Source organism: Salvelinus fontinalis, chromosome 8, assembly GCF_029448725.1.
Source record: "Salvelinus fontinalis isolate EN_2023a chromosome 8, ASM2944872v1, whole genome shotgun sequence".
NCBI classification, from domain to species: Eukaryota; Metazoa; Chordata; class Actinopteri; order Salmoniformes; family Salmonidae; genus Salvelinus; species Salvelinus fontinalis.
The window spans coordinates 46,073,537-46,092,274 of record NC_074672.1 but is presented as its reverse complement, the minus strand read 5'-3'; the positions used below and the strand labels follow the sequence as shown (position 1 = coordinate 46,092,274).

At 41.6% G+C, this 18,738-nt stretch overlaps 1 protein-coding gene across 9 annotated transcripts in view; it reads right to left on the bottom strand.

Moving 5' to 3' along the window:
* The window catches only part of LOC129861339 (arginine-glutamic acid dipeptide repeats protein-like), a 449,087-nt gene that overhangs the window by 114,411 nt on the left and 315,938 nt on the right, over positions 1-18,738 (bottom strand). For 7 of the 9 annotated variants that reach the window (XM_055932685.1, XM_055932683.1, XM_055932684.1 and 4 more), the window contains exons 7-10: positions 6,284-6,332; positions 5,823-5,959; positions 4,996-5,095; positions 4,131-4,229 (exon numbers count right to left, since the gene is read on the bottom strand). In XM_055932685.1, coding sequence (XP_055788660.1) covers positions 4,131-4,229; positions 4,996-5,095; positions 5,823-5,959; positions 6,284-6,332 — 385 coding nt within the window. Of the gene's footprint in view, positions 1-4,130; positions 4,230-4,995; positions 5,096-5,822; positions 5,960-6,283; positions 6,333-14,250; positions 14,513-18,738 lie in introns of those variants that run through there. The other 2 variants (XM_055932688.1, XM_055932689.1) reach the window with 1 other exon arrangement.

Genomic DNA, 18,738 nt, shown 5'->3' with positions numbered 1-18,738 from the left:
GAGATGAGACCTGTGGGTTAGTTAGGGTTAGTGAAATGAGAGGTAGCAGAGATGAGACCTGTGGGTTAGTTAGGGTTAGTGAAATGAGAGGTAGCAGAGATGAGACCTGTGTTCTATGTAGCAGCAGCTGCAGGGAAGTAGAGGGGAAGAGATAGAGGGCGAGAGAGATAGAGAGACAGAGGGAGAAGGTGGCGAGAGTGAGGGAGGGAGAGGGGGGAAATGAGGGAGGTAACAAGTGACCCTGCAGACAGGTTGATTCTGTCATCTCCACAGCCCCCACTGTCACTTGTATGCCCACTTCAAAAGGAGGAAGGGAGGAAGAAAAGAGAGCAGGAAGAAATAATGAGGCTCGTCCTGGAGGGTGAGAGGAGTATATAAAACGAGGGAGCAGCGAGGCCAATAGATGTCTGAGCTTGTGTGTCTGCATCAAGGTCGGGGTAAATTTACACCTGTCCCTCAAGGCTGTGTGTGGGGCTGCAAAAGACCAAATGGAAATCACATCACTTCACTGGGAGGGAGGGAGGGAGGGAGGGAGGGAGCAGGCAGTGTCCTTGGATGGTTAAGTACTGACTGGCTGGGCTATGGACACCATGGTGAGGGCCCACAACCTTACAACAGACTACCTCCTGCCTACTTCCTCAGGCAGTAGGAAAACATATCTGACCTCCTGGCCTGCGAATGGCCTGTGAGAGAACTGCGAGCATGGCGTGTGGCGAGAACTGACCCCCCCCCCCCCTCCCGACACCACACACGGATCATCTAAGCATGGCCGTGTAAGGCCGTGAGCCTTTAGCTAGCGTGTGGTGAGAATGACACCACACACGGATCATCTAAGCATGGCCGTGTACGGTCGTGAGCCTTTAGCTAGCGTGTGGTGAGAACGACACCACACACGGATCATCTAAGCATGGCCGTGTAAGGTCGTGAGCCTTTAGCTAGCGTGTGGTGAGAACGACACCACACACGGATCATCTAAGCATGGCCGTGTAAGGTCGTGAGCCTTTAGCTAGCGTGTGGTGAGAACGACACCACACACGGATCATCTAAGCATGGCCGTGTAAGGTCGTGAGCCTTTAGCTAGCGTGTGGTGAGAACGACACCACACACGGATCATCTAAGCATGGCCGTGTAAGGTCGTGAGCCTTTAGCTAGCGTGTGGTGAGAACGACACCACACACGGATCATCTAAGCATGGCCGTGTAAGGTCGTGAGCCTTTAGCTAGCGTGTGGTGAGAACGACACCACACACGGATCATCTAAGCATGGCCGTGTAAGGTCGTGAGCCTTTAGCTAGCGTGTGGTGAGAACGACACCACACACGGATCATCTAAGCATGGCCGTGTAAGGTCGTGAGCCTTTAGCTAGCGTGTGGTGAGAACGACACCACACACGGATCATCTAAGCATGGCCGTGTAAGGTCGTGAGCCTTTAGCTAGCGTGTGTACAGTGCATTCGGAAAGTATTCAGACCCCCAGACTTTCTCCACATTTTGATACGTTACAGTCTTATTCTAAAATGGATTACATTATTTTTGTTGCTCATCAATACCCCACAATGACAAAGTGTAAACACGTTTTTAGAAATGTTTTATAAACAGTATTTATAAAACATTTAATAAAAACGGAAATACCTTATTTACATAAGTATTCAGACCCTTTGCTGTGAGACTCGAAATTGAGCTCAGGCGCATCCTGTTTACATTGATCATCCTTGAGAAGTTAATTCAACTTAATTGAACTCCACCTGTCGGAAATTCAATTGACTGTACATGATTTGGAAAGGCACACACCTGTCTATATAAGGTCCCAGTAGTTGACAGTGCATGTCAAAGCAAAAACCAAGCCATGAGGTCAAAGGAATTGTCCGTAGAGCTCCGAGGCAGGATTGTGTGGAAGCACATATCTGGGGAAGGGTACCAAAAACATTTCTGCAGCATTTATGGTCCCCAAGAACATAGTGGCTTCCATCAATCTTAAATGGAACCACCGAGATGCTTCTTAGAGCTGGCTGCCGGGCCAAACTGAGCAATCGGGGAGAAGAGCCTTGGTCAGGGAGGTGACCAAGAACCCAATGTTCACCTTCCAGACAGGCAACCATCTCTGCAGCACTCCACTAATCAGGCCTTTACGGTAAAGCGGCCAGACGGAAGCCACTCCTCAGTATTTTAGGATAAGGCTGTAACAAAAGTCAAAGGGTCTGAATACTTTCTGAATGCACTGTAAATCATACAGAGAATTCATAGCTGGTCGCTACTAAAGAACGAGCGACTTAATCTGTTACGATTACGAGACAAAACTAGATGTTGTAATAATAGTACAAGACTAGGTTTTACTGTGGAATAACTTGACTGGCCTGCACTGAGCCCCGACCTCAACCTCAGGACCTACACATTAAAAAGATGTTTTACTAGTCCAGGACAGGGCATACACAAACATATATGTTTTACTACAGTACCAGTCAAAAGTTTGGACACACCTACTCATTCAAGTTTTTCTTTGTTAGTACTATTTTCTACATAGTAGAATAATAGTGAAGACATAACTATGAAATAACACATATGGAATCATTTAGTAACAAAAAATGCATAAGGCAAATCAAAATATATTTGATATATGAGATGCTTCAATGTAGCCAATCAAAGCCTTCAAGACAGCTTTGCACACTCTTGGCATTCTCTACCAGCTTCATGAGGTAGTTACCTGGAATGCATTTCAATTAACAGGTGTGCCTTGTTAAAAGTTGATTTGTGGATTTTGTTTTTCCTTCTTAATGCGTTTGAGCCAATCAGCTGTGTTGTGAAGGTAGGGGGGGGGGGGGTATATAGAAGAGAGCCCTATTTGGTAAAAAAACAAGTCCATATTATGGCAAGAACAGCTCAAATAACCAAAGAGGAACGACAGTCCATCATTCATTTAAGTTTCTTCAAGTGCGGTCGCAAAAATCATCAAGCGCTATGATGAAACTGGCTCTCATGAAGACCGCCACAGGAAAGGAAGACACAGGGTTACCTCTGCTGCAGAGGATAAGTTCATTAGTTACCAGCCTCAGAAATTGCAGCCCAAGTAAATGCTTCAGAGTTCAAGTAACAGACACATCAACTGGTCAGAGGAGACTGTGTGAATCAGGCCTTCATGGTTGAATTGTTGCAAAGAAACCACTACTAAAGGACACCAATAATAAGAAGAGACTTGCTTGGGCCAAGAGAAACGAGCAATGGACATTAGACTGGTGGAAATCTGTCCTTTTTTAAAAAAGATTTTTGGTTCCAACTGCCGTGTCTTTGTGAGAGTAGGTGAAAGGATGATCTCCGCAGCAATGTTCCAACATCTAGTGGAAAGCCTTCCCAGAAGACTTGGAGGCTGTTACAGCCGCAAAAAGGGGGGAACCAACTCTATATTAATGTCCATGACTTTTGGAATGAGATGTTGGACGAGCAGGTGTCCACATACCTTTGGCCATGTAGTGTATTCTAATAGCAGAACGTTCTAGCCCCAGCTGGATCTTCCTTACACACACACACACACACACACACACACACACAACTTCTTCCAAGCTGAAGATTTTTTTTTCTGCAGGCGATCAACAGGATGCAGGTGCTCTTGTAACAGTATAACTTTAGTACGTCCCCTCGCCCCGACCTCGGGCGCGAACCAGGGACCCTCCGCACACATCAACAACTGACACCCCCGAAGCGTCGTTACCCATCGCTCCACAAAAGCCGCGGCCCTTGCAGAGCAAGGGGCAACACTACAACTAGGTTTCAGAGCAAGTGACGTAACTGATTGAAACGCTACTAGCGCGTACCCGCTAACTAGCTAGCCATTTCACATCCGTTACACTCTCAACACTTATTTTTTTTATGTGACGGGCCCAAAGCAGCAGCTATACAGCAGAACCTTTGTCTCAACAACTCCCTCTTAAGACAACCCCAGTAACCCATAATAAGCCACTGGAGCATTGGAACAATATGGCTTATATAAAACTGTTTTGTGGACACGGTGCTAGCGCAGCTTGAAAGAAAATAAATACTATTTAAACCCAAGCTCTGATGCCAAAACGTCCTATCTAGAGGTTAACGGTTATCAAATAATAATAATAACAAACAATAATAATAATAATGAGTGTCTTACCACTTCGTCCTCTGACCAGCACTTTTCTATGAGTTTTGGAACAGGCTTCTTCACCAGTCGCTGTAGGGCCTTGCCTGCATCGTAACGGCTCTCGTGGAGCTGAGGGGTAAAAACGTCAGTTCAACATTCAGAATATTTTATTGATATTATCTTATCTATGGACAAATGAAAAAACAACAGAAGGTGACTGTATAAACTACAGATGTTAAACAGTGCATTATTTATTCAATTTTCTCGATTCATTTACATTAAGCTCGCATACCAACTGCTTTCATCGACACACACACACACACACACACACACACACAAAACGTGTCAAGTCAACATTTATCCTGAGCGACTTAAGTCACTGCATCAAATCAAACTTATTTATATAGCATCAGCTGATATCTCAAAGTGCTGTACAGAAACCCAGCCTAAAACCCCAAACAGCAAGCATTGCTGGTGTAGAAGCACGGTGACTAGGAAAAACTCACTAGACAGGCCAGAACCTAGGAAGAAACCTAGAGAGGAACCAGGCTATGAGGGGTGGCTAGTCCTCTTCTGGCTGTGCCGGGTGGAGATTATAACAGAACATGGCCAAGATGTTCAAATGTTCATAAATGACCAGCAAGGTCAGATAATAATAATCACAGTGAACAGGTCAGGGCTCCATAGCCGCAGGCAGAACAGTTGAAACTGGAGGAGCAGCACTACATCAGTCCCTTTACTTTAGACAAAGGGACCCCCCCCCACCCCCCCCACCCCCCGTCACTTTATGTAAAGTAGAGGTACTGATGCTGTGACTAAGTCGCTCTGGATAAGAGTGTCTGCTAAATGACCAATAATGTTCAACATGGCAGTGTGGGTTGTACAAGCTAGTTACCGTGTTGAGTGCGTTGAGTGTGGTGTCGTCTCGCGAGGCCGCTAGGCAACCGTCTTCTGTAGAACCTCCGTCACACATCCCAGCGAAGGCAGCCATGCTCCTGCAGAACAAACATTAACAGATGGAGAAACGTCCATGCGACACCTAACAAACTACAATGCAAGTCACAGAGAGAGGAAGACAAAAAAAAAAAATGACAACTGATATGTCCAACCTTAAGTCAGCAAAGATCAATCCTCTTTTTAAATATTGTTATATACCTTCCAATACCATCTAGGACTCTTGACCCTGTTTCACACTGGTGTCTGGTATGTAGGCCAGCTCAGTACAGATCCAGCTCAGTACAGATCCAGCTCAGTACAGATCCAGCTCAGTACAGATCCAGCTCAGTACAGATCCAGCTCAGTACAGATTACAAGGGCTTGGCAGTGGGAAGTGGGTAATAGAGGCCCCACAGAGGAGGTATAATAATACCCATAAAACCTAGCGGCTACAAGCAAATATATTGATAAGTCACCTTGTCCTAGAGAGATTTACACGGTTATCTAAACATCACGCCAAGGTAAACCTACATGAACAAACAGACTGTATTTTAAGTGATTCTAAAAAAAACGAACTGGAACCATTTCCCTGTTTGACCGCTAGGCTTTATGGGTATTATAATTCATACTGTGGTACTCTATCGGACTATTCCCTTCTGACATGGAGCAGGGTCATGTCTCCTGAGCTCACCTAGCGAATCTGAGGCAAGTTGACAGTAGGAAAAGGGTATATAGAATTATCATCTCGCCAGACAGTAGGGTCAAAGGTCACGAGTCAGGTTTCACCTTGCAGCCCTGAGGTACATGAGCAGGTCACAGTCGTTGACCCCTGGCATCCACACTAGCTCCTCATTCTCTGTTACAGCCTGAGCCAGGACCCCCGGGGCGTCTGAGGGGAAGGGCTGCAGCTCAGGAAGCTTGGCCTAATTAGGCAGGAGGAGGAGGAGGGGGGGGGGGGTGTCAATCACACTACAAATAGCACCATAAGACTAGCCTGTGAAATATCAGCTTTCAAAAGCTTTTCATCACCATCTAGCAAGAGTGGCTGTGTGAGCAACATGTTTGCAAAGCATTATGGTTAAAATATCTCTAAAAAAAAGGAGAATGTTGGGAAATGTTAACAAATGTAAGTCATCCAAACTATTTCATTTTTATATTGTAATAAATTACAGGTGATATTTTTCCTAGAAATCTATAAAAACACAGCTACCACAGCTACTACAATAATACATGTAAAAAATAGTTACTTGATGACTGGGCCCCACTCTGATCTCCCCCTGTGTGCTGTTTAGTCGCCTGGTAGAGAGAATAAGTTGTTAGATCACAACAAAGATGATATGTACTACGGATGTTACAGGACTAGCTCAGTGCAATGACTAGTTCCTGTCCCCCTTGAGGGAATCATTATCTGGCTGGAGCAATAGGCGTGCAGACACTGAAGGTCGGCAGAACCAAGGTGAGACATCTTGTCTTTATTACAGAACAGGTAAACCAATCACGTCAATACCTCGGCAAACAAAGAGTTTGTTTGCTCGATGGAAAAACTGATTTTTTACTTGTCAAAATTAAAAGGTGTGTTGCAGATTTTGTTGCAATTCAAGATATCGATAAATTTTTCTATGGAAGATATGCTTCTGTGCACAAAGATAATGGGTGTTGTCAAGGATATGTTTTGCTATAACATGGCAGAAACACCTCAGCGGATTTTTTTCCTGAAGCTGGTATCAGCAACAAAACGGCATCCCACTTAAAAGAGGAGGAGGCGGCGGTAGAATGGGTTGATACAGACTATTCCAGAGACACAGGCTGCCTGCAAAATGGCTGCTGGTTGGGTTACACAAATGTACAAAACGTCGGTAACCACAGCAACATCCGCCTAGCAATGTAATAATAATAATAGTGTTCCTCCTTGCCATCTCCCTCCAGCTGCAGTGGATTAGAGAAAATGAGGAGATGTTCCTTTTTCCCTTCCGTTGCCTAGGTAACGGCACATAGATTTTCGTATAGTATAGTCTTCTAGCTCAGATAGCTCTGCTGCGGAGAGCAGAGGAAGCCCAGAAACTGTCAAGAGTGATATTTGAAGTAGAAACATTCTCTCCATCACTGGAGCTGGCTAAGGGTTAGTGCTGGCTGGACCGGGGTGAAACCTGAGTCTGTTAGGTCCCTGTGGTAGTGTTTAATATCCTCCAACCACAACCCTGGCCCCTCACTGTGACGGGTACACACGTTTTACCCCCCTACCCCCCTCTCTCGCACACCCCCCCCCCCCCCCCCCTCGTGCTTTTTCCAACAATCCTCACACCCCATCCAGCAAGCCTTGCCCCCCCCCCTTTCGCTCCTCTCCACCCCTCATCCCCCTTTCCCCTGGCCTCCACCATCCCTCATCCATTCCACTCTCTCTCTGACAGAGAGCAGACAGTTGTCAGGGGGGGGGGGGGGGGGGGGGGGGGTGATATTCCATAGTGTAATAAATTATGACAAATAGGTGCAGATGAAGAACCCCCCCCACCTCCTCAACTGGAGCATTGGGTTTATTACTGAGAGAGCAGACTGTATACTAGCTCTACATTGGGTTTATTACTGAGAGAGCAGACTGTATACTAGCTCTACATTGGGTTTATTACTGAGAGAGCAGACTGTATACTAGCTCTACATTGGGTTTATTACTGAGAGAGCAGACAGTATACTAGCTCTACATTGGGTTTATTACTGAGAGAGCAGACAGTATACTAGCTCTACATTGGGTTTATTACTGAGAGAGCAGACTGTATACTAGCTCTACATTGGGTTTATTACTGAGAGAGCAGACTGTATACTAGCTCTACATTGGGTTTATTACTGAGAGAGCAGACTGTATACTAGCTCTACATTGGGTTTATTACTGAGAGAGCAGACTGTATACTAGCTCTACATTGGGTTTATTACTGAGAGAGCAGACTGTATACTAGCTCTACATTGGGTTTATTACAGAGAGCAGACAGTATACTAGCTCTACATTGGGTTTATTATTACAGAGAGCAGACTGTATACTAGCTCTACATTGGGTTTATTACAGAGAGCAGACTGTATACTAGCTCTACATTGGGTTTATTATTACAGAGAGCAGACTGTATACTAGCTCTACATTGGGTTTATTACTGAGAGAGCAGACTGTATACTAGCTCTACATTGGGTTTATTACTGAGAGAGCAGACAGTATACTAGCTCTACATTGGGTTTATTACTGAGAGAGCAGACTGTATACTAGCTCTACATTGGGTTTATTACTGAGAGAGCAGACAGTATACTAGCTCTACATTGGGTTTATTATTACAGAGAGCAGACTGTATACTAGCTCTACATTGGGTTTATTACTGAGAGAGCAGACTGTATACTAGCTCTACATTGGGTTTATTACTGAGAGAGCAGACTGTATACTAGCTCTACATTGGGTTTATTACTGAGAGAGCAGACTGTATACTAGCTCTACATTGGGTTTATTACTGAGAGAGCAGACAGTATACTAGCTCTACATTGGGTTTATTACTGAGAGAGCAGACAGTATACTAGCTCTACATTAGGTTTATTACTGAGAGAGCAGACTGTATACTAGCTCTACATTGGGTTTATTACTGAGAGAGCAGACTGTATACTAGCTCTACATTGGGTTTATTACTGAGAGAGCAGACAGTATACTAGCTCTACATTGGGTTTATTACTGAGAGAGCAGACTGTATACTAGCTCTACATTGGGTTTATTACTGAGAGAGCAGACTGTATACTAGCTCTACATTGGGTTTATTACTGAGAGAGCAGACTGTATACTAGCTCTACATTGGGTTTATTACTGAGAGAGCAGACTGTATACTAGCTCTACATTGGGTTTATTACTGAGAGAGCAAACTGTATACTAGCTCTACATTGGGTTTATTACTGAGAGCAGACAGTATACTAGCTCTACATTGGGTTTATTACTGAGAGAGCAGACTGTATACTAGCTCTACATTGGGTTTATTACTGAGAGAGCAGACTGTATAGCAGCTCTACATTGGGTTTATTACTGAGAGAGCAGACAGTATACTAGCTCTACATTGGGTTTATTATTACAGAGAGCAGACTGTATACAGGCTCTATATTGGGTTTATTACTGAGAGAGCAGACAGTATACTAGCTCTACATTGGGTTTATTATTACAGAGAGCAGACTGTATACAGGCTCTATATTGGGTTTATTACTGAGAGAGCAGACAGTATACTAGCTCTACATTGGGTTTATTATTACAGAGAGCAGACTGTATACAGGCTCTATATTGGGTTTATTACTGAGAGAGCAGACAGTATACTAGCTCTACATTGGGTTTATTATTACAGAGAGCAGACTGTATACAGGCTCTATATTGGGTTTATTACTGAGAGAGCAGACAGTATAGCAGCTCTGTGAAGAGTATAAGCGCTAGACATGTACGAATATAAGGTCTATGTAGGTACTCCTTAAAATGACGAACACTTTATTTAAACGAGTCAACCAGGCCATGTAGTATAACTACACAACTAAAACCTTACATTAGAAGTGTGCAACAGCGCGAAGGAGGAAACCTTTCAGAAAATGATCGGTGCAACACCAGGGACAAATACAATAAAGTGAAATGTGTAGTGCCTTCAGAAATTGTCTACGGACCACTTTTTCCACAGCCTGAATTTAAAAAGGATTAAATAGAGATGTTGTGTCACTGGCCTACACACAATACCCTATAAGTGGAGTCAATAAGTATTCAACCCCTTTGCTGTGATAAGCCTAAATATGTTCATGAGTAAAAATGTGCTTAACAAGTCACATAATAAAGTTGCATTGTGCAATAAAAGTGTTTAACACATACAGATAATTGTAAGGTCCCTCAGTCAAGCAGTGAATTTTCAAAACAGACAACCACAAAGACCAGGGAAGTTTTAAAATGCTTCTCAAAGGCGGCACCTATTGGTAGATGGGAAAAATTGAAAAAGCCGACATTAAATATCCCTTTGAGCATGGTGAAGATTTTAATCATTTTTTTTTTATTTGGATGGTGTGTCAATGCACCAAGTCACTACAAAGATTTCCTTCCTAACTCAGTTGCCAGAGAGGAAGGAAACCGCTCAGTGATTTCACCATTAGGCCAATGGAGACTTTAAAACAATTACAGAGTTTAATAATAAAAAATTATTAATCACATTTATTCATACAATCCTTTTAACATCAGCCGATGTCACAAAGTGCTGTACAGATGGCTGTGATTGGAAAAGACTTAGGATTGATCAACACATATTTTTGTTCAGTGTACAAACACAATATGTAAAGTGTTGGTCCCATGTTTCACGTGCTGAAATAAAATATCACAGAAATTGTCCATACGCACAAAAAGCTAATTTCTCTCAAATGTTGTGCACAAATTGCTTTTCCATCCCTCTAAGTGAGCATTTCTACTTTGCCAAGATAATCCATCCACGTGACAGGTGTGGCATATTAAGAAGCTGATTAAAAAGCATGATCATTACATAGGTGCACCTTGTGCTGGGGATAATAAAAGGCCACTCTTAAATGAGCAGTTGTGTCACACAACACAATGCCACAGATGTCTCAAGTTGAGGGAGGGTGCAATTGGCATCTTGACTGCAGGAATGTCCACCAGAGCTGTTGCCAGAGAATTTCATGTCAATTTCTTTACCATAAGCTGTCTCCACCGTCAATTTAGAGAATTTGGCAGTACATCCAACCGGCCTCATAACTGCAGACCATGTATATGGCGTTGTGTGGGTGAGCGGTTTGCTGATGTCAACGTTGTGAACAGAGTGCCCTATGGTAGTGGTGGGGTTATGGTATGGACAGGCATAAGCTACAGAAAACAAATACATTTTATCGATGGCAATTTCAATGCAGAGAGATACTGTGATGATATCCTGAGGCCCATTGTTGTGCCATTCATCCCCTGCCATCACCTCATGTTTCAGCATGATAATGCACGGTTGCAAGGATCTGTACACAATTCCTGGAAGCTGAAAATGTCCCAGTTTTCCATGGCCTGCATACACATCAGACATGTCACACATTGAGCATGTTTGGGATGCTCTGGATCGACGTGTACGACAGCGTGTTCCAGTTCCCATCAATATCCAGAAACTTCGCACAGCCATTGAAGAGGAGTGGGACAACATTCCACAGGCCAGAATCAACAGCCTGATCAACTCTATGTGAAGGAGATGTGTCTCGCTGCATAAGGGCAAATGGTGGTCACACCAGATACTGACTGGTTTTCTGATCCACCCCCATACCTTTTTTTTTTAAAGGCATCTGTGACCAACAGAAATGTATCTGTATTCCCAGTCATGTAAAATCCATAGATTAGGGCCTAATATAGTTATTTCAATTGACTCATTTTCTAATATGAACTTTTACTCAGTAAAACCTTTTAAATAGTTTGATGTTGTGTTTATATTTTTGTTCGGTATAACATTGTACAACATTGTAGTTACTCCACAATACTAACTGAATTGACAGAGTGAAAAGAAGGAAGCCTGTAATGAATACAAATATTCCAAAACATGCATCCTGTTTGCAACGAGGCACTTGTTTGGAAACGCAATAGAAATGATTGTGAAAACAAAAAGTGTTATGTTTGGGACAAATCCAACACAACACATTACGGAATACCACTCTCCATATTTTCAAGCATAGTGTTTATAAAATGTATAATATCCCAATGCCCCGGTGATTGGGAACGTCGCCATGTGTAGGGTGCCGTCTTTCAGATGGGACGTTAAACAGGTATCCTGACACTTATTGTAAGAGTAGGGTGTCTAGGCTAAATTCCCAAACTGGCTCTCATACCATTATGGCCACCTAATCATCCCAGGCTTCCAATTGGATCAATCATCCTCCCTCTTCTCCCCAGTAACTATTTTTCAGGTTGTTATTGTAAATGAGAATGTGTTCTCAGTCAACTTACCTGGTAAAATATGGGTAAAATAAATAACTTTTTATGGGTACGCTTGTAATCGTCAAAGACTGGAGGAGTTTTTCAGGATATAAAAGAAACGGAATGGAGCTAAGCGTGCAACATCCCAGAGGAAAAGCTGGTTCAGTCTGCTTCCCACAAGACACTGGGAGATTCATTCACCTTTCAGCAGGACAAAAAGCTAAAACAGAAGGCCAAATCTACACTGGAGTTGATTACCAAGAAGACGGTAAAAAGACGAGTTACAGTTTTGACTTAAATCTGCTTGAAAATCTATGGCAAGACCTGAAAATGGTTGTCCAGCAATGATCAACAACTAATTTGACAGCGCCTTCAGAATTTATAAAAGAATAATAGGTAAATATTGCACAATCCAGGTGTGGGAAAGCTCTGAGAAATTACCCAGAAACACAGCTGTAATCACTGCCAAAGGTGATTCATGTATTGACTCAGTGGTTTGAATTCTAATCTACTGAAAATATATTAAGTGTTTTATTTCCTTTTTATTTATTTTTTCAAAAGGTTACAATTTTTCTTCTACTTTGACATAATATTTTGTGTAGATCATAGACATAAAATTACAATTTTAAATACAACTTTGTAACAAAACGTGGGAAAAGTGGTGTGAATATTTTCTGAAGGTGCTGTACAGGTTGAGGTCCCAAATTACCCACAGTGGGGTAATTGGGCAGTTTGACAGTTCCACAAACTTGTCAGGACAGACTATGGAAGTCTAATGAGATCTTTTAGTCAATATAACTAAGAGAACAAATATGATATATCGGCGATTCAGATATGGGGTATACATAACACTTGAAGACAATTAACTGTAATTACTTTGCTATTAGAACAATACGTGGTTTAGTTGAAGTCTATAAATGTTATATTTAGAAAAAGGGAAGAATCAATGAGTTGAAAAGTTGACACTTCTTTTATGAACCCATTTGTTCATAAATCCATTTATAAAAAATAAAAAAAATAAAAACAAATTATGTTAGTGATTGGGGTTCATTTCTCTATGCACGTTATGAGTAATATTTAAGGAAAGTATTATCTGATCATATGTGATATTTTACCATATTATTATACCTGAACCTGAATATGCAGCGATATTAAATGTGGCTTTCAACAGTTTATGTCCGAATACCCATACTTGCGTAATAAATAGTATGCGGGTGAAATTTCGAAAACATTACTAAAAATGCTATGCTTCATCTAATGCGCGATTGCGTTAACTATCTGATTATCAGCTGTTGAGTAAAAAAAAAAATGTTTTTATACTAGATCAAACGCCGAGCTTAGTATACAGTTTAAGTATGTAGTACGCTAGTATAGGTATTCGGACACAGACGTGTGTCTATTTTGTATCGGATGAGTAACAGTCAGTGCAACAGGAATGGGTCTCAACATATTTCATATCAAGTCTAGAAAATGACACATGCAAGACCAAACAGGCATCTGTGTAATTGTTACTTCCTGAACCAAAACAATAACAGAACAGTCCTGATCCAGCATGGTGCAACTTTATCAGGGGAAACCCCGCCCCAAACATCAATTCCGTCCAATCCTCGCACGACTATAACGCTGTCATAATATTACAAAAACAGTGCGAAAAAAAAAACGACTTTTCTAATCAACCACACAGTCTCCTGAAACACCCACAACATGAAGTATTTATTTGACGTGATCATATGTATCAGATGGAGCGAGAGTGTGTGTGAGCACAAAGCTTCTCAGGGCTGCCATGTCGGCTCGATTGTAAACACGAGAACAGACAGAGTGGGCTACTGCAAAATGGAGTCAGCACAAGCCTTGCTTCTGTTCTCATTTCTCCTATAGGCAACAACAAAAAAAGGTGTAGAACAGTTAGCTTGCTTATATAATATGATTATGTACACGGTAGATCTCGCCTTCATGTTCCGTTACGCCAATGTCGTTACAATGTAGTGCTTTCGCCCAGCGATTTACCTTTATGCATGGAAACTCTGGCAGGGATATGCACCTTTCACGAATACAATGTATCCGATAACAGTATGCTCTTGTCTAAATTAAAACTATGGTCAGATATGCATGTTCTGTTGATATCCGTGACAAAAAAAAAACACTCGGGTGTATAATTAAATGAATTCGGGTAAACAGGTTTGCTACACTAGACAGATGAAAAGCCGCGACTACTCAGACAGACTGACTGTCTCAAAACTACTCTCGGAATTAAACCGTAACATGTGAATATATTTATCAACCTACCTCCGAGTAGCAAACATGTCGTCCATTTCTGACACCAATCTCTAAGGTTCGTATGTTGACAGTTTGTCTAAAACTGAAGTGTTCGTTGTGAATCGACTCACTCGCTCTCTCTCCTTCCCACCTATTGTCAGGTGCTCAAAATGGAGGACGGCGCTAAGCGCTTGCTCCAGCCTCAGAGAGGGGTTTCCACTGAGCTGGTGCTGTGACCTCACAGCGTATCCCCACCTAGAGGCTCCCGTTTCTACCACAGACACAACTGAGCATGTGCTACGACCTCACACGCAGGCAGGATACGGAATCCATCTCGGTCGTCACAACCATAAAGTCATAAACCACGCCTATTTCTACCATTTCTCTTAAAATCAGATTTTTAAACCTAACATTAACCACACTGCTAACCTTATGCCTAACCTTAACTTTCAATTATGAGCAAAAAGCAAATGTTTTTTTTCCTTATTTTTTTCTCGATTTAGACCATTTTGACTTTGCGGCTGTGGTAACTAGTGAAAACCATCTATCTCCCCCGTCTCGAATGTCTGGTCTGTAATAAACAAGGCCATTGAAATTGAACGCGAGGCTGCAGACCGGGGGAGACCGACTGCCCGCTCTCATTGAAATGGAGGTTCTAGGCCGACCGCGGTATCGCAGGCATTGTTAGCAGAAAAAAGGATCCCCATTATAGTGAATGGAAAAATGGCTACCTTTGCGGTCAATCTTCTATAAATAAAATTTCTCGGACAATCATGGCTGTAGTGGAGCGGCTGAGAGTTTCCAGTTCCTTGGTGTCCACATCACCAACAAACTATCATGGTCCAAACACACCAAGACAGTTGCGAAGAGGGCACGACAACACCTTTTCCCCCTCAGGAGACTGAAAAGATTTGGCATGGGTCCCCAGATCCTTAAAACAGTTTTACAGCTGCACCACCGAGAGCATCATGACCAGTTGTATCACCACCTGGTATGGCAACTGCTCGGCATCTGACCGTAATGGCGCTACAGTGGGTAGTGCGTACGACTCAGTACATCACTGGGGCCGAGCTTCCTGCTATCCAGCACCTCTATACCAGGCGGTGTCAGAGGAAGGCCCCAAAAATGGTCAAATACTCCAGTCAGCCAAGTCAGAGACTAGAGTCACAGACATAAAACAAAATCCCATCAAAACCCGTCAGTTTAAGATAGAGATATCAGGTTTTTTTTTGCGTGGGCTGCGTCTCAATCCACCGCAACCGCATAAATCGTCAGTCTGCACTCTGTGGTGGATAGTGGCCAAGCTACAGAGGTGTTTGTCAGACCATGAGGCATCCCGAAAATCAGTCTTCTCACAAAAACGTCTGTTGCATCTGAACACGAACGTATTCTCAGTTTTGCTCCATGTTCCCACTAATTGTTTGGTGCACTGAGAAATGTTTATTGTGTCTTGTGATTGGAAACAATCACATTGTGAGAATTTTGTGCAACTTCCGGGCGCGCGTTCACAGTGAACACTGAGGCTGTACCCAATAGGCTATTGGAGCATAATGTAGGCATAACAACAAAACCAACAGAGCAAATCCCGTAAACATTTTCACATGGAAATAGCTTTTGATTTCTACGATATAGCCTACAGAATGTGGTATGATTTTTTACTTGGTCTGTAAAACCATGGGACAAATTTATTACCTTTATTTAACTAGGCAAGTCGGTCAATGATGGCCTAGGAACAGAACTGCCTTGTTCAGGGGCAGAATGACAGAGTTGTACCTTGTCAGCTAGGTGATTCGAACTTTCAACCTTTTCGGTTACTTGTCCAACGCTCTAACCACTAGGCTACGCTGCCGCCCCGTAGGTGACTGTATTGTGTTGTATGATGATGCAAGAAACTTCTTTACAAAATAAAATGTATTATTATTAGACCATGTAGGATACCACTTGCATATTCATGCATGTCTCAAAATACAACACTGCCCCTTTAATTAAGATATAAGCTTTTTACCTGACTGGCATTCAAAAAGACAGCATGAAATGTAGCCTACACGTGTTGTGCTCTTGTAGGAAGTAGTAACTCCCCATTGTTGACCTATACTTCTCTATAACTGGGCTAATAACTCACTAACTAGCGAAAGAATATTAACAAAATGTGCAACATGCGCGGCTCTTATCTGAAAAGCGCATTCACTCGCGGGTGATTGAAAGACTCGTGAGGCTACCCTCGCCAATAGAATTCTACTCCGTTGCGCTCTGGCTCTGCCAATAAAATCACAGACTCAATCTTGCAAAAGTTAGATTTGTTTCGGTGCATTGAAAAGAGGCTGATATAATGTTGATTCGATCACATACATAAAAAAAAAAAAAATCTATATAGTGCAAACTAATGAGGCGAACTCAGTGAAGTTCAACCTCTTGCGTCTCTGCGCGGCAAGACACTTCTTTTGCGCTGCAGTTCTGGAGTTAGTGTGCGGCCGTACACACGCATCTTAGAGGGAACATTGTCTATGACCCCCACAAGTGTCATGGGACTCCTCTGACGGTAACCCATACAAACTAATGCTAGGATGGAGATATATATAGATATTAAACCATCTGAAGGTAACCCATACAAACTAATGGTAGGATGGAGATATATATAGATAATAAACCTTCATCTGAAGGTAACCCATACAAACTAATGGTAGGATGGAGATATATATAGATATTAAACCATCTGAAGGTAACCCATACAAACTAATGGTAGGATGGAGATATATATAGATATTAAACCATCTGAAGGTAACCCATACAAACTAATGGTAGGATGGAGATATATATAGATATTAAACCATCTGAAGGTAACCCATACAAACTAATGGTAGGATGGAGATATATATAGATATTAAACCATCTGAAGGTAACCCATACAAACTAATGGTAGGATGGAGATATATATAGATATTAAACCATCTGAAGGTAACCCATACAAACTAATGGTAGGATGGAGATATATATAGATATTAAACCATCTGAAGGTAACCCATACAAACTAATGGTAGGATGGAGATATATATAGATATTAAACCATCTGAAGGTAACCCATACAAACTAATGGTAGGATGGAGATATATATAGATATTAAACCATCTGAAGGTAACCCATACAAACTAATGGTAGGATGGAGATATATATAGATATTAAACCATCTGAAGGTAACCCATACAAACTAATGGTAGGATGGAGATATATATAGATATTAAACCATCTGAAGGTAACCCATACAAACTAATGGTAGGATGGAGATATATATAGATATTAAACCATCTGAAGGTAACCCATACAAACTAATGGTAGGATGGAGATATATATAGATATTAAACCATCTGAAGGTAACCCATACAAACTAATGGTAGGATGGAGATATATATAGATATTAAACCATCTGAAGGTAACCCATACAAACTAATGGTAGGATGGAGATATATATAGATATTAAACCATCTGAAGGTAACCCATACAAACTAATGGTAGGATGGAGATATATATAGATATTAAACCATCTGAAGGTAACCCATACAAACTAATGGTAGGATGGAGATATATATAGATATTAAACCATCTGAAGGTAACCCATACAAACTAATGGTAGGATGGAGATATATAGAGATATTAAACCATCTGAAGGTAACCCATACAAACTAATGGTAGGATGGAGATATATATAGATATTAAACCATCTGAAGGTAACCCATACAAACTAATGGTAGGATGGAGATATATATAGATATTAAACCATCTGAAGGTAACCCATACAAACTAATGGTAGGATGGAGATATATATAGATATTAAACCATCTGAAGGTAACCCATACAAACTAATGGTAGGATGGAGATATATATAGATAATAAACCATCTGAAGGTAACCCATACAAACTAATGGTAGGATGGAGATATATATAGATATTAAACCATCTGAAGGTAACCCATACAAACTAATGGTAGGATGGAGATATATATAGATATTAAACCATCTGAAGGTAACCCATACAAACTAATGGTAGGATGGAGATATATAGAGATATTAAACCATCTGAAGGTAACCCATACAAACTAATGGTAGGATGGAGATATATATAGATATTAAACCATCTGAAGGTAACCCATACAAAGTATGGAGATATATATAATCTAGTCTTTTTTGGTATTTGGTATGTAACTGTTAGGAAAGTTCTATTGTGAATTTTGTTTTGTATTTAAATGTGTACATGACACTGCAACAAAATTTCCCCATGGGGACAATAAAGTCAGCAGGTAAGTATATATATAGATATTAAACCTTCATTTGACGGTAACCCATACAAACTAATAGAAGTACGGAGGTTTGTTTTGTAACCCCCAAAAATATGGGTGGTCCAAAAAAGCAATATTGTAAATATTTCCTGAGCTTTCTTTTATCTCCTAGATATAGAATAGACACTTCAAAACCTATTTCCTTATGATTTCATTTTTTGTGTGCCAATTATGAATCTGTTATTTAT